The sequence below is a fragment of the Poecilia reticulata genome, chromosome 15, assembly GCF_904066995.2.
Source record: "Poecilia reticulata chromosome 15, P_reticulata-male-v2, whole genome shotgun sequence".
In the NCBI taxonomy this organism is placed as follows: domain Eukaryota; kingdom Metazoa; phylum Chordata; class Actinopteri; order Cyprinodontiformes; family Poeciliidae; genus Poecilia; species Poecilia reticulata.
In genome coordinates, this window is record NC_088844.1 from 3,128,474 (window position 1) to 3,145,308 (window position 16,835).

The 16,835-nt window shown below is 39.3% G+C and overlaps 1 protein-coding gene across 3 annotated transcripts; it reads right to left on the reverse strand.

Annotated features, from left to right (window-relative positions):
• Positions 1–1,096: 1,096 nt before the first annotated feature.
• rbm45 (RNA binding motif protein 45) lies at positions 1,097–12,967 on the reverse strand. Of its 3 annotated transcripts, XM_008429056.3 has the most exons (11): positions 12,636–12,965; positions 10,287–10,409; positions 8,610–8,736; positions 8,330–8,455; positions 8,069–8,239; positions 6,294–6,414; positions 4,712–4,802; positions 4,110–4,267; positions 3,951–4,026; positions 3,299–3,429; positions 1,097–1,473 (listed from the first exon to the last, which is right to left on the reverse strand). In XM_008429056.3, the coding sequence occupies exons 1-10, from the start codon at positions 12,909–12,911 to the stop codon at positions 3,313–3,315; spliced, it is 1,386 nt and encodes a 461-aa protein (XP_008427278.1). In that variant the 5' UTR covers positions 12,912–12,965; the 3' UTR covers positions 1,097–1,473; positions 3,299–3,312. The 3 variants fall into 3 exon arrangements, with proteins under 3 accessions (XP_008427278.1, XP_008427279.1, XP_008427277.1); XM_008429057.3 differs by having other exon boundaries at positions 1,097–3,429; positions 8,081–8,239; positions 12,636–12,967; XM_008429055.3 differs by having other exon boundaries at positions 1,097–3,429.
• Between the last annotated feature and the right edge of the window lie 3,868 nt (positions 12,968–16,835).

Consider the following 16,835-nt stretch of genomic DNA (forward strand, 5'->3'; position numbering starts at 1 on the left):
GGCCGCCATCCTTTACTAGCGACACCGCCAGGCTAACCCTTTCTTGTTTATGTTTTCAGGAAAATTAAATTAAATTAAAAAACTTTTTTTTTAAGCCAGATTGCAAGAGTCTCTGTTGCTCTGAGCAGGTTATCCCTGCTCAAAACAAAACAATCTAACTATGAATATTGTTCTCTGAAGTTTTACAAAGTAAACTTGCCTGCTCCTTAAAATCTTACATTTAAATGTTAAACAATTTAAAATCTATTAATTTATGTATGCTGAAATTGAATCCAATTTAGCAGCATTGATCATCTCAATAAACAAGTGTTACATTCATGTATCTGTGGTCTATGTTAAAATATTAGCATTTATGGGCCCCTGAAGCCCTGGGGGCCCTGATGGAGCTGCTGACTTAATTTGGATTAAACAAAAGCGCAAATAATTGATATTCATTTTAATTGTATATTTTGATTTGTTCTTTTTAAGACTAGTTGTGGGTTTAAGTAGTGTTTCACTGGTGATGTTTTCACGTAACGTATAATTACCGAGTGACATTTTAAAATTTCCTGTCACCTTAACATCTTTTAGTACAAAAATACAGTGGACCGCCGGTGGACCGCCGGTGGACCGCCTCGGCACCCCGACCAGCGGGCTTAGCAAGTTTTCTGGGGGAAACCCTGCAGTTTACTTCCATCTTGTTTCAAACAGCAACAAGATGGTGTCAGAAAGGGGAGCGAGTCGGTCGTGTGGTATTTGTTTGGTCATGTGATGAAACAGGATTTTGGGGTTTTTAATTGAAGCAGAGATGCAGATGGTTTTTACAGTGTTGAAAGTCTAGGAAAATATGTATATAATGTTGGTAAGTGCTGGTTATCAGCCATAACGGCAATATTTATCGGGCCAAATTTTCAAATCGGTGCATTCCCAATACACTTTGCAACACAAGGAATCATAGAAATTAAAAATTAATAATAAAAAAGTTAGACATTTTAAATGAAATATATATTTTTCACAATATATGTTTGAATGTCTTGCTGTCAAAAGGGTTATTGATCAGAAATTATAAAAAATAGCATCCAATAAAAAATATTAATAAAAAACACTGAATGCAGACCTTGATGTACTTTTTATTTATGAAAAGAAAAAAAAAATCAGTCCAAATAACACATTCAATTGAGCTCAGTATGGGTTTACATATCTGATCTGAGTGTTCAAGGTCAAGTTCTTTAAACTTAAACAGGATCCTGCTCACAGTTTAGCAAAAACAAATCTTCTGAATCATAATTAGCTAATTTTCAAACTCCAAATTTAGCCTATTTTTTTCCACAAAGTCTTGCTTTGAAATGTAAATTAAACAGAAACATCATTAAACACAAAGACGCTTACTGACTGAATACGAGTCAGGCAAAGGGTCGGGTCAGAGGTCAGGAGATGATGTTGGTGTCTGTTGGTCTGTCAGGTCAGGTGTCGTTTTGTTATGACAACAGTCGCCTGGGGAACAAAAAGCTGCAGTGTTATTAACAGGAAATGGGGTCACATCTTTTCAGTGCTTCATTTCACCAAGCTGTCAGTCTACTTTACCTTTAAACAAGAAATAAGGAACTAAATGAAAGCAGAACAACAAAGCCAGAGCATGCAAGCTGACAGATACAGTGCCTTAGAAAAGTCTTTTTAAAAGATTGCAAAAATATATTCACAGACGCTCTCTGTCCAACCTGACTGAGCGAAAAATAAATATTAAAACATTTTATATTAAAAATGAAGGTTTAAAACATTAACCATTAAACCAGATTCAAGTTTTTGAACAAAATGCGACAAAATGAAAAAAGTTTGCAGGATATGAAGACTTCTGCAAGGCTCTGTAACTTACATATGTTATTGTGAAACTAGGGCTGAGCGATAAATCAACATTTTCAATCCATCACATTTTGAAGACATAATTTTTGGGGGGAAAAACAAACATTTTTTCTCACCAATTCATCCCTTGTGTTTCCATAGAACACCAAAGGCGGCCATCTTGTTCCATAAACATGTTTAACAGTTTCTATTTATTTAGATTTTTAATACCTCAACCATGAAGCATTAAAGCCAGGCTAAAATGTTTATTTTTTTTAATTATGGGAATAAAGTAATTAAAAAACTTTAATTATTCTCATTTTATGAGAATAAACTTATATTACTAGGAGAATTAAAGTGGTAATTTTAAGAGAACTACCACATAAAAATGTTTAATTACAATGAGAAATGTTGAGCATCTTTTGAAGTTATTCTTTGTAATCAGTTTTAAAAATAACAATCTTTTATCAGATCAGCGTTGAATTATTATCAGTAGTAGAACTTTAAAACAACATGCAAATAATTGACTTTATTTAGAAAAAGAACTACACAAACTGAGGTGGTCACATCAGGTCCTGATAGTTACACTCTTCTTTTGTAATTTTTTACAGTGTTTTTTTAAAATGTAATTCATAATGGTTTTTTTCTGGCTAAAAAAACCATTATGAATTATGGGGGAAGGGTTCTGCTAATATTATGATCGTATTCTCTGATCTAAACAAACATCATAGCCTGGCCCTGATGCTCAGACATACAACTCACAGAAGGAATGATATTTATATTCTTGTCATTTCTATTTTAGACAAGGGAGAGAGCAATAATAATAATAATTTTAAAAAGCCTAAAAAAGCCAACTAAAAATGGTTAAAATTAAAAAACGGATCTGGTTTGAAAGACTTTTTTTTAAATTGGATTTTATTTTTAATCCTCATCGCCCAGCCCTATCTGAAACTCATGCACACCATTCTAACTACAATACCATGAGAGAAATGATCTGAGGTGTTAGATACAGGGTTTCCCCCAGAGTTTTGGAAGCCTGGCGGGCTACTAGGCTCGACTTATATCCCACCAGGCTAAGAATTGTTTATTTGTAAAGGTTTCCGGAACCACTGCCAATCTTTTACTGGTCTACATGCCAAGAAATTCAGCAAATAAAGTGACAAGTCATGGATAAAGGGCCAACTAATTTTGGATACTTTAATTAGTATGAAATGACTGAAACAGATGTTCTTTTGTTTGCCTTTTAAGATTTTTACAGTTGGTGTTTAGGTATTGCTAATAATATCTTCCAATAATACATAATTACCGAGTCATATTTTCAAATTTCCTGTCAACTTTAAAAAAAAATTAACTCAAAAACACGGTGGGCCATAGGATGACCGCCCTGGCGCTCCTTGGCAAGTTTTCTGTGGGAAACCCTGCAGATGTGTTTACAACATTTAGACATCGTTTGCTTTGTTCCTTAAAATATAACCCTTACCTGCCAGTTCTGGTCTAGTAGGTCCGTGGGCGCTTGTGAGACTCCTCCCGAGGAGGATCAGCCAGCATCACCTTCATCTTCACTCCGTTGACGATCCGACCGTGGAGCACGGCCATGGCCTCATCTGCACACTGACACACAAAAACACACGAATGAAACTCACACCACTCCGACCCACCAGGCTTCACACTTCTGTCTTTGTGTCAGTAGGAAACTTCTCATTGGAGCAGACAGAAATCACGTGTGGTCACCCAAGGCTCAATTCTGGGACTCCTATTTATCTACATCCTCCTGCCAGCTCACGTTGTAACAAGTAAAAAAGTCACCATAATTACACAGATGATGCACAGCTTTACATTACCATGTAACTAATTAACTCTGAATCCATCTAAGCACTGAACAGATGCTTAGAACAAATCAACGCAAGGATGTGCCACAACTTTCTCCAGCTGAACAGAAATAAAACTGAAGTTATTATCTTTGGACCTCAGCAGTCAAATAGTCATCCAAACTTAGGTTAGTCAGTTATTACAGCAAATGAAGAACATTTCCAGGATTAAAGAATTTTTATGATCTAAAACACTTTGAATTGTTGATGAAATGTGCTATACAAATAAACTTGACTTTATTCATTCACTCCTGAGAGACTCACCTGCTTGTCAGCATACTTCATGTATCCAACCTTCCTTCCTGGAACCAAATGGACCTCGATTAGGGAACCGAAGCGACTGCAGAGACAGACATTAGCAGGCATGTTTTAGCTGTGAGATAACGCAGAAACATGGCGATGGAGAGGAGTGACGACGTTTACCAGAACACGTCCTCCAGCACGTCGAGCGGCAGCGGGGAGGGATTGAAGACAACAAACAGGCGCTCTTTGGCCTTACTGTCGGAAGGAGCGAGCTTCTTCAGAGGCGGCAGGGTGACGTCCGTCTGAATGCGAGACATTTGTGAGACAGACGAGAACCCCTGGTGGAGAGAGACGCATTTTCACACATCTGGGTGGGAAATCCAGATTTTGCGGAACTGTAAATCTTCAAAGCAAGAAAATGCTATAAAAGATAAAATTGATTTACTGTCCACCTGTAGGTGGCAGTATTTCACACTTCTACTACTACTACCTGGATGTTGAGTCAATATGGTGAACAAAAAGTCCCACTTATTTTCACACTTTAAATGTTAATATCACAACATTCCTTGCAAATATTTCTAAAGTAGCACCACAAAATCAGTTATTTTGATTGTAAGAAAAAACAATTACAAAAACAATTGTGAAATTCTGAAGGAACCAATTTGTTATAGATTTTTTAAGCAAAAATCTGTTAATTACAACTGGGGCCATATTTGGTCATGTGAAGGAATGTATTTGCAATAGGAGGAGCTGGAAGGAGAACAGGAAGTGAATAAACTCACAGCGGGTTTGATCATACTGCTGGAGGCTCCGTTCCACACTGAGGAGAGGATCTGGGCTGTAACAAACTGAGTGGCCATCCGGCCTGCAGGGCTGAACACAAACAACGTTACTAGCACTCAAACGCTCTCGCTCTTCCTCCCATCAGTCAAGTTCTCTATGATCAAGTTTTTGACTGATCAAAAACCAATCGTTTTTGCCATAACTGAATAATTGTAATAATGCCATAATTTTGGTGCTATTGCAATATAGTACAATGCATTCAGGATCTCTATGGCTATACATTGTGACACTTTTGGATTTATTTATTACAGGTCATATCGTCATGGTACATGTTTTCCTTTACATATTAATTAACCTAATTCTTCAACAGATCAGTCCATCTTCATTTTCAAATGTTTTTTCTCTGAAAACATTATATGACAACCAGACAGACTCAATTTATTAAATACATAACTTCTGCACTAGATTAGATTTTCCTGCATCAGAGTAAAGGGGTTTGATTATATAAGTAGAGTACACTTCTCAGATTTTGATTTGTAATACATCTCCTGAACAGATTTGTAACAATGTCAGATTTTTTTCCCCCTGGTACGGCTGAGACTATAACTTTACATTCACCCGAGAAGATTTTTTTTTTCTCTGTCTGAAGTTAAATCTTACCTAACTCATCTCATTTTAGGTTAGTCAAAGTTACCTAATTTATTTCTACTTACTAAATGTCACAATAATGACAGAAAGAATATGACAGATTTATTTATTAATGTCTTCAGAATCAGAAGTTTACATACATTTCCTCAGTATTTTGTAGTATTGCCTTTGAACTGTATGACTCTGATCAAACCTTTTGGATTTCCTTCTTCAAGCTCCTCTGTTTGCTAGAGTTCTGGTTTGTCCTGCCAGAACTGGTGGAACTGAGTCCATTTTGTGGGCCTCCTTAGTGTCACACGCTTTTTCAGACCTGCCCACATTTTCTCCATAGAACTGACGTCATGTCTTGGCTGATTTCTTCTGGCTTTCCGTTGTTTCAAAAAGAAACCCACATATCTGAGATGTGGTCTTCAAATAAATCTACAAGCATGACTCCAATTAACTCAAATGTCTCAGTTAACCTGTCAAAAATGTTCGATGCCATGACATCACCACCTGGGCTTGGCCTCACTGTTTAACAGTAAGCATTCTGTATGTAAACTTCTGACTTTGAAGACATGAATAAATAAATCTCTGACACATTCTGTCACCATTGTGGCACTAGCAAACAAATACTTTTGTTATGTTATTGGTCTAACTTAACTTCAGACATGTTTTTATTGGATGCATGTACATTTCTGGTTCAGCTGCATTGTACTGCTTAATGTACCGCTACTGACAACTGAAGTTTGTGGTTGTAAAGAAACAAAATGTGATAATGATCAAGAGATGTGAAAACATTTTCAAGGTTCTGCCAACTGACTGTTCATTAGAAAGATTATTGACAGTGAATGCTCTCTCTAAAACAACATCCAAGGCTACCTTAAGCAATGGTGTGTGTGTGTGTGTGTGTGTGTGTGTGTGTGTGTGTGTGTGTGTGTGTGTGTGTAGTACCTCTCTCCATCTTCGTAAAAAGCCACTTGAATTCGGTTGCCAGGTGGATACTCAAAGCCGTTCAGCTTCTCCTTGGCATAAATTGCTGATCCGAGATTATTGTAGCGAACCAGAGCGTGACCTGGAGGCACATGGAGGAGCCAAATTTAGGCGGGTCATCTCCAATCAGAACCAACACAAACTGCTGACACCAAAACTTCTGCTTCCTATGAAAATGTTTCTGTGAATCTTTCCTGAACAGATTGGTTTAGTCTCCATTGATATCTGCTAACAAACTGATCGAAAACAGCTGACCTGCCATGTGTGATGACATCATCAACGCCAGGGTTTGGTCATAACCGGCCCAGTTACCCGTATCAAGGTTTTAAACAGTTTAAAGACTGTCCTATCATACTCTTCCAATAGTTGGAAGTTATTTTACTGAGATGTATGATCATATTTCTATTTTTAAAAATATTTAAGTTTTTTTTATTCTGATGTGGTATCTGTGATATGTAAATGTGATATTTTCATTATCTGATGGTGGACAATCACAATTAACAAAAATAACAGATTGCAAATATCCGTAAATAATCCACATAATGTGTTTCACTTACTGATAAAGTTACTGAGAATTAGTGACTTTTCAATAATAACAGTCTAATGGGTATGAGGTATCTTCAGTCCCTCCAGGATTTTGCAATTCATTTTTTTGCAGTCAAAATCAGTTTTGTGATGCTACTTTAGAATTGTTTGCAAAAATATTTTGTAATTTGTTTTTCGTCATTATATCGCTTCTAAATTTTCACATATAAAAAGTGAAAAAAGTTGTGCTATGGTGGCTTTTTTGTACAACCCATAAGTCGGTTGTATTCCATATGTGAGCACAACCCACATATGGAGGCTTTCGTCCTCGATGCAGCAGTCGCAGGTTCGATTCCCGGCCCGGCAACCTTTGTCACATGTCCTCTCTCTTTACCCACTTTCCTGTCAATTCACTATCAAATAAAGGCCAGTAGAGCCAATAAAATCTTTAAATGGGAAAAAAATGGACAGATTGGACACAAACATTTTCACTCTGTAAAGAACTTAAATAACTTCATTTTTATTACTTGCCATATTAATCACAGACTATAACTTCACATAAAGAGGTGGCAGTGTAGTACAAGTAAGACATAGTGCCACCTGCAGGTGGGAGATAGTCACTTAAACCTAATGTTTAACCTCTTTTTTTAAAAGGTTTTAAGGTTTTATCTACTGGCCTTTATTTGATAGTGAATCGATAAGAAAGCGGGTAATGAGAGAAGGAGAGGACATGTGACAAAGGTCGCCGGGCCGGGAGTCGAACCTGCGACTGCCGCATCGAGGACTAAGGTCTCCATATGTGGGTTGTGCTTAACCTCTGCACCCCTGTTTAACCATTTTTTGAGAAATTTTTCAATAAACTCACAATTACACAGTGAGAAAAAATGTGGGGATCTGTTGATTTTCCGTGAAATTCCACAATCGCAAAACACTGGAGGGACTGAATATTTAACTTATTATACAACATTGTTTGTTTTTCTTAAACCAACATTTTGTGTAAATATGACAATATTGTGAAACCATTATATTTTAATTCAAAGTTTTCAAGCTGTGTAACAAAGAGACCCTCCCACCCCCTACTTCACAACTGCTCTCTAACTCGACCATGCATCGACCTCCATTTGCCGCTGAAAGCCATTAGAACGGTGAGAACAATCATATCAGACCTGATAAAACACACAGCAGAATTAATCTACAGTGGGGGAGAATACCTTTGCTCATACCGTACGAGTCTCTGTGAAGCTCACAGTACTCCATTCCTGGGATGAGGTCAAACAGAGCAAAGATCTGCTCCTGGGTGAGCGCGGCCCGTGTGGACACCATCAGAGAGCGGGTGAACTCGCTCTGGCGGTAGTCCATCATGGAGTAGTTCCCCTGATCAGCTGTAGTACAGAAAAACAAAAGCAAACAAGGTAAGAAACAAAAGAAGAGTTCAGATTTGAAACGTTTGATCGTGATTTTAAAGTGCATACGGGTGATGATGGGGTATTGGTTCGTGGAGTCACTGGAGCTGTAATCTCCCCCCCTCGCCCCTCCTGCAGAGTAATCTTCGGAGGAGTTATTTTTACTGCGGGGTTCAGCCAGGATGGCCCTGTAAGCTGGAGACAGTACCACAGTTTTTGTATTTAACCAACAAGACATTGGCTGAGGTTCTAATTCATGAAATCTATTATGAACATTTCCAAAACTGCTTCTCAAGTGATAAATTCCTACTACAACCTGAACCAGTTTACCGACCCGGCACAGACTCACATTTGTCACAGTTCTCGATGGCAAGGGCAGCTTGAGAGGGTTTGTAGTAGCGCACGTAGCCAAGGCCTTTGCTTTCACCTGTGACTTTGTTTCTGATCAGGATGCAATATTCAATATCTCCGTACTCCTGGAAGACATACAGAGAAGGAAAACAGTCATGGGACAGAAATGAAACAAATGCTGCTCTAATATTCTGAACAGCTATGCAAGGTAATCTAAAGTTGATTGGTCTTATTGATTAACAATTGATTAGCAGCCACTTTCTTAAAAACTTGAGTTTTCTCTTGTATTAAGATGGCTAGCCCACTATCCATACATTTTCATATGCTGAATTAAAAAAAAAAAAACACATTACATTTTAACATTATTTTGTGTCAGCTGACTGAAAAAAAAAAGAAAATTGTGGCTTTCTCACATTAATAAACTTTGACATATTTATTAAAAAATTAACAAAAAAGAAACCTCTAAGGTTGCTGAATAGAAAAATAAAAGATAAAAAGTATTTTTATACTTTAAAAGTAAGTATCGACCGAGGCCATGGTCTTGAGCCGGAAAAGGGTAGAGTGCCTTCTACGGGTCAGGGGGGTCGTCCTGCCTCAAGTGGAGGAGTTTAAGTATCTGGGGATCTTGTTCACGAATGAGGGAAGAAGGGAGCGGGAGATCGACAGGCGGATTGGGGCAGCGTCTACTGTGAAGCGGGCGCTGTACCGGTCCGTCGTGGTGAAGAGAGAGCTGAGCCAAAAAGCGAAGCTCCCGATTTACCGGTCGATCTACGTTCCCACCCTCATCTATGGTCATGAGCTTTGGGTCATGACCGAAAGAACGAGATCACGGATATGAGCGGCCAAAATGGGTTTCCTCTGCAGGGTGGCTGGGCTCTCCCTTAGAGAGAGAGAGAGAAGCTCGGTCATCCGGGACGGACTCAGAGTAGAGCCGCTGCTCCTCCACGTGGAGAGGAGCCAGTTGAGGCTCAGGCATCTGGTCAGGATGCCTCCTGGACGCCTCCCTGGTGAGGTGTTCCAGGCACGTCCCACCAGGAGGAGGGGAGACCCAGGACACGCTGGAGGGACTATGTCTCTCAGCTGGCCTGGGAACGCCTTGGGATTCCCCCGGAGGAGCTGGAAGAAGTGGCTGGGGAGGGAAGTCTGGGCCTCCCTTCTGAAGCTGCTGCCCCCGCGACCCGACCCCGGATAAGCAGAAGAAAATAAATAAATAAATGAATGAATGAATGAATGGATGGATGGATGGATGGATGGTATTATATATGTAAAACTGTCTGTAGTTGCTCTTGAAGGAATGCTCCATGAAGTGCACTAACTCACAACAGCCCTCAAAATCATTTTGCATCCCTAACCAGACTCTGGGCCATTTCTCCTTCCTGTTCTGGCGTTGCTCTGCCATCTTTCTTTCTGTACCAACTGGCTCCACTTGAGGATGACCAGCAGCACTGTCTGCTGTGTAGCGGGCAAGAGCAGATCCATGGTTGATGGAGGTAGATAAGATTGTTGGATACGATCAGTTTCACATCTAAGTATCGGCCAATGACTGATCTTCCAAAACAAAGGAAATTGGGCCGGTTTATCTGTGTACTTATAAAATAAAGGTTTGAAATATTTCACCGTATTTGCTTTACATATTAAAACGAATGACAAAATGATATTGTAACAGAGTAATTACTCTGAATGTGTTTTTCAGATCCTCCTCTGTGAAAGTTTTGGGAATCATGATGAAGATCCTGGTCAGCTCTTCATCCTCAACGTCTCTGTGTCTGGCTGATCCTCGTGACTGTGCTATAAACACCTAAAAAAACACACAAAACAACATCCATATTATAGTCTAATAAATCATATTCATAAATTAAGATAAAGCAGAGATTTGCTGTCATTTGTTCAGGACTGCTCTGCATCCATGATGCCTCCTTTTCAACTCCTCTGGGCTTTCTGGCTTCAGCTGTGGTATTATTTCAGCTTTTCCAATGTTGATCAGCTGCTCCCTGTTGTAAACCAGTGTTTTTCAACCACTGTTCCGCGGCACACTAGTGTGCTGTGAGTGATCGTAAGGTGTGCCGTGGAAATTATCCAATTTCACCCTACAGTACTGTATTTTCCAGACTATAAGCTGCTACTTTTTTCCTCACCCATTGAACCATGCGTGTGGCTTTTCTGTGGATTTTTCTTCAACCACCAGGGGGCTCTTTAACAGGAAGTGAATCATTCGATTGGAAATCAAAGAAGAATGCGCTAATTTTAATTTAGAAAACGCACATGCTAGCAGCAGGTGCAACAAAGAAATGTTTTCAAACTCGTATGATGCAGATTTTAAGTTGAGGGCTGTCGATCTGGCACTACAGGAGGGAAATAGAGCCGCTGCACGTAAGCTTGGCGTGAACGAAACCATGGTTTGGCTTTGGAGATGCAGGGCTGCGTCCTTAATATATCCAGTAGATTTATTAGGACGCAGCCCTCTGCTGGGTCCTTATGGAAAACCAAGAGCAGCAGAGATACCAGCGGCTTATAACCTGGTGCGGCTTATGTACGTTTCCAGTTTTTTTTGTTTGTTTGTTTTTTTATTTGAAGGTACGGCTTAAAGTATGGTGTGCTCTATAGTCCGGAAAATACAGTAATTGGTCTTAAAAGATTTTTTGAAACTGAATTAATTATCTGCAAATAATGCCATCTTCGAGTGTCTGCTGTAGCAGTGACTAGTGGCGTAATCATGTAATTTTCTTACCACTAGGTGGCAGTAGGTACACAGCATTTTACATTACAACAAGAGAATTAGTGATGCATGAATGGTACAGGTAGCGGTGAGAGCATCGTATCTAGCAAGACTGTGACGACAGTGATGGAAAAGACAGAGAAGCTCAGCAGTAGTTGGGTTGGAAAGAACATGGGTCCATTTCCCACAACATATGTGTGAAATTGAGCTTCTCTAGTCTGGCTACTACCTGTTGAGGAAGAGCTTTGTCTTTCTTCAATTTCTGCCAGAAAATCAACTGTTTTCATCCAAACATGCTCAGGTTTCACACCAGGTGGGTAAAATATACAGATATTGGCATTTTGTACATGCAACTCTTCATATTGTAACAGTGAATATGAAGTGAAATGTTTCCCAAATATTATTGCTTCTTTCAGAATGAGAATTATTTTCTGTATTCCGGCTATAAGATGCTTGTGGATTAGTTTGTAAAACACTTTGACGTTTTCTACAACTTCTTTAAATTTAAGACCACAGTGTTGTGGCTGTTCAGGTGTATTTTTGGAGTGGACATGTTAAGTGCAATTTGAAATAAATGTAAAATGTGATAAAAATGCATTTTTGTGTTTGATTCCTATTCAAGACACTTTGATAAGAATGACTGTATATGTAACAAAGGCGGCTACAGAGTATCTTTTTTTACATTTTTGGTTGGTGGTGTGCCTTGTGATTTTTTTCAATTAAAACAATGTACTGTTGTAAACCATCCTGTTGCTCTGGTTAAGCATCATAACAAGATAACAAAAACACAAAAAATATTGCCAAAAATCTATATTTTTGGCTAAATATTGATCCAAAACAGGAGACAACTGTTCAAAACAAGCTATTTTCCTCCCAAAAAGCATAAATTAATTTTGATTAAAAAAAGAAGAAATCTAAAACACAGAGCTACTGACAGACTAATGGAAGAATGGAGTAGTAATTTAAAAAGTGCCATTTCTTAAAATTTATAAAGGGTAGATTAAAAAAATGTAATTGGATATCAGTAACATGATTTTTGAGGAATACCTGGAATATGAAATGATAAAAACTTTACATTACAAAGATATTGCAAAGAAATGACCTCACCGGGTCAATAGAGACCCACTTAGAGCGTGACCTGGAGGGTTAATAATAGCTAACATGATAATAACATGTTAGCTGTTATCAGGTTAGCCATTAGCATGTTTGCCACAGCTTTAACCGATTTTACTTAGATATTAACATTGATAGATAATATTTCAGTCAGCTGGTGTAACTTCTCCGTTATTACAAGCCCGTTAGTCGTACCTTTATCGGTTTAGTCCCCTCCTGCAGCACCTTTCCGTGCATTTCCTCCATGGCTAAGCAGGCCTGTGACGACTTAGCGAACTTCACATATGAGACGCCTTTGGGCTCCTTTGTCTGCTTGTCTTTGACCAGCCAGACCCCCTGAACCTCCCCAAACTTCGAAAAACTCTCCCGAAGCTCGTCTTCAGTTATAGACCGACTGGTGACCACGAACAGACGGCTGTTCGGAGGGTCGTCCAGGTTTTCGGGCATTTGTTTTGAAGAGCTGTCCTCCATCTTTGCTTTTCGTCTACAATCGCCGGTGATGCGTTTGGGTGCTCCTCAGAAGAAGAAGAAAAAATCCTGCGCTAGTTCTCGAAGCTGCTATTTCGCTGTTTCAGATACGAGTGCAGATCTCAGACTGAGGATATTTCCGACTGTTCCTATGTTCCTACCAACCCAAAAGTTACATATTGATATAAACATTTTAATAGACGAGTTTAAAACAGGAAATTTGATCGTCTCAAACTTCTCTCGTTTCGAGAAAAAATAGATTATGAATTACACTTCCGTTAAGAAAAAACAGAGAAAATATTATCGTAATATCTTCATTTAATTGTTTTCTATAAGAACGTAGCTTTTATTGGTTTTATTACATATACAGATCCTTATAAAAAAAAAATTAGCATATTGTGATAAAGCTAATTATTTTCCATGATGTAATGATAAAAATTAAACTGTCATATATTTTAGATTCATTGCACACCAATTGAAATATTTCAGGTCTTTTATTGTTTTAATACTGATGATGTTGGCATACAGCTCATCCATCCATCCATTTTCTTACACCCTTGTCCCTCAGTGGGGTCAGGAGGGTTGCTGGTGTCTATTTCCAGCTAACGTTCCGGGCGAGAGGCAGGGTCACCCTGGACAGGTCGCCAGTCTGTCGCAGGGCAACACGGAGACACACAGGACAAACAACCATGCACACACACTCACACCTAGGGGCAATTTGGAGAGGCCAATTAACCTGACAGTCATGTTTTTGGTCCGTGGGAGGAAACTGGAGTACCTGGAGAAAACCCACGCATGCACAGGGAGAACATGCAAACTCCATGCAGAAAGACCGGAGCCGGGAATCGAACCCAGAACCTTCTTGCTGCAAGGCAACAGCTCTACCAACTGCACCACTGTGCAGCCGCATACAGCTCATGAAAACCCAAAATCCCTGTCTCAAAAAATTAGCATATCATGAAAAGGTTCTCTGAACAAGCAGTTAACCTCATCATCTGATACAACAAAGTAACTCTAAACACCTGCAAAAGATTCCTGAGGCTTTTAAAAACTCCCATCTTGGTTCATTACTCAAAACCGCAATCATGGGTCAGACTGCTGACCTGACTGCTTTCCAGAAGGCCATCATTGACGCCCTAAAGCAAGAGGGTGAGACACAGAAAGACATTTCTGAACCAATAGGCTGTTCCCAGAGTGCTGCATCAAGGCACCTCAGTGGGAAGGAAAAAGTGTGGCAGAAAACGCTGCACAACAAGAAGAGGTGATCGGACCCTGAGGAAGATTGTGGAGAAGAGCCGATTCCAGACCTTGGGGGAAGCAGTGGACTGAGTCTGGAGTAGAAACATCCAGAGCCACCGTGCACAGGCGTGTGCAGGAAATGGGCTACAGGTCCCTCATTCCCCAGGTCAAACCACTTTTGAACCAGAAACAGCGGCAGAAGCGCCTGACCTGGGCCACAGAGAAGCAGCACTGGACTGTTGCTCAGTGGTCCAAAGTACTTTTTTTGGATGAAAGAAAATTTTGCATGTCATTTGGAAATCAAGGTGCCAGAATCTGGAGGAAGACTGGGGAGAAGGAAATGCCAAAATGCCAGAAGTCCAGTGTAAAGTACCCACAGTCAGTGATGGTCTGGGAGCCATGTCAGCTGCTGGTGTTGGTCCACTGTGTTTTATCAAGGGCAGGTCAATGCAGCAGCTATCAGGAGGTTTTGGAGCACTTCATGTTTCCATCTGCTGAAAAGCTTTATGGAGATGAAGATTTCATTTTTCAGCACCACCTGCTCACAGTGCCAAAACCACTGGTTTACTGACCATGGTGCTACTGTGCTCAGTTGGCCTGCCAACTCTCCTGACCTGAACCCCATAGAGAATCTGTAGGATATTGTGAAGAGAAAGTTGAGAGACCAAGACCCAAAACTCTGGATGAGCTTAAGGCCATCGAAGCATCCTGGGTTCCATGACACCTCAGCAGAGCCACAGGCTGATGGCCTCCATGCCACATTGAAGGCTGCAAAAGGATTCCTGACCAAGTATTGAGTCCATAACTGAACATAATTATTTAAAGGTTGATATTTTTGGTATTAAAACACTTTTCTTTTATTGGTCGGATGAAATATGCACATTTTTTGAGACAGGGATTTTGGGTTTTCATGAGCGGTATGCCAAAATCACAGTATTAAAACAATAAAAGACCTGAAATATTTCAGTTGGTGTGCAATGAATCTAAAATATAAGACAGTTTAATTTTTATCATTACATTATGGAAAATAATGAACTTTATCACAATATGCCAATTTTTTTAGAAGGACCTGTATTGTAGAAATTCCAACTCAACGATTTACTATGCGGGGATTTAGCGTCATCCAATGGAAAAAACTATAATTACATAAACCAATTGATAGTTATATTTTTTCTTAATTTATACCCGAAATACAATCCAAAACACCTGATTTATGGCCTTTAGTACTCATTAAAGTATTGGTATGGGGTGTGAATGTTTATGAGTAATATACAAGCAATGCATGGTGGTCAGGAGCAAAATGAACCCAATCAAGCCAAACCCAATCAAACAAATCCACACCCAGAGGCCAAAACTCCAGGGGAATGTAAGGCAGAAACCAGCCAAAAATGTTGGAAGCAGTTGGCTTAAACATAGCGGGTATGTCGGGCCCAGTTGTTCCTGGTCAGCACCTGATGCCTGTCCAATACCACCTCACTTGATAGACAAGATGTGAAAGTCAAAAACCAAGGTTTTCACATTTGATTTTTTAAAAACTTATTTTTTAAAAGTGCATGTCTTTAGACCTTTGCCAGCCAACAAAATTTGACTATTGCCAGTCAAAACTGGTTCTCCAGATGAAAATAAAATACAGGAGCTACAAGGGTAGATGTTGTTTTAGGCCCAGATGGTTCAGTTACCGTTGAACCTGACAAGTGGGGATTAATTCAACTAAAGCATCTGAACATATGTGTCTTTTAGCATCCAGATAAGCAAGGATTGTGCAATGAGCAGCGACTGGTTGGTCTGTTGTCCAAATCCTAAAAGTCCATAATGGAGTAAGGATGTGTGTTAAGATCTTGTCTAAGAGCATCAGAAACAGGATCAGTGACAAGAGGCTACCCTGACTGACTCTAACCTGAACTCTTAGCTTTGCCCTGAAATGTGGACAGAGCCAGGAGAAAATAGAAAAAAAAATCTAATACAAGAGGACTTCAGAAAAACTTGTTACTCCTCATATTTGTTCACTGTGAAAGTTCATCAAAGCTTTTCTGCTTATTGTTGTGTGTTCACACAAGTATTGAAACACATGACTTTATTATTAGATAATGCTGATGACTGATTTCTAACCAGCTTTTTCAAGACCGCAAAGTCTGGTTTACTACTATCTACTGATGCTGTTATTGCACCTATGAACATTTTAAGACATGAAAAAATTTTCCAAATAACTAGAAGTTACTAGTCCTATTCTCCTCCAACTATTTTTTTATACTTTCTTATCCTTTTTAGCACAGCTTCATAGACACAGAACAAATGACCACACCTAGGGAAATTTTTGAGAAACCAATTAACCTAACAGTCATGTCTTTGGAGGAAGCGGGAGTACATGGAGAGAACCCATGCATGCATGGGGAGAACATACAGATTCCATGCAGAATCACCTGAGGCTGGGATTCGAACCCAGAACCTTCTTGCTGCAAGTCAACAGTGGTATCAACTGTGCAGATTATGTCATTTCCACTATTTTTTTATCCACTTTTCAAGAACATGTCAATATATATGTATTCATTATTTAGTTAAAGCTATTATTAATATTAATATATACATAATCTTTGTTACATTGATTTTCTTAGATGTCTGCCTTTAATTGACAGTTAGGAAACTAGGCTGATCTCCAACAAGTCCTTCAAACTCATCCTAGTTTAGCTT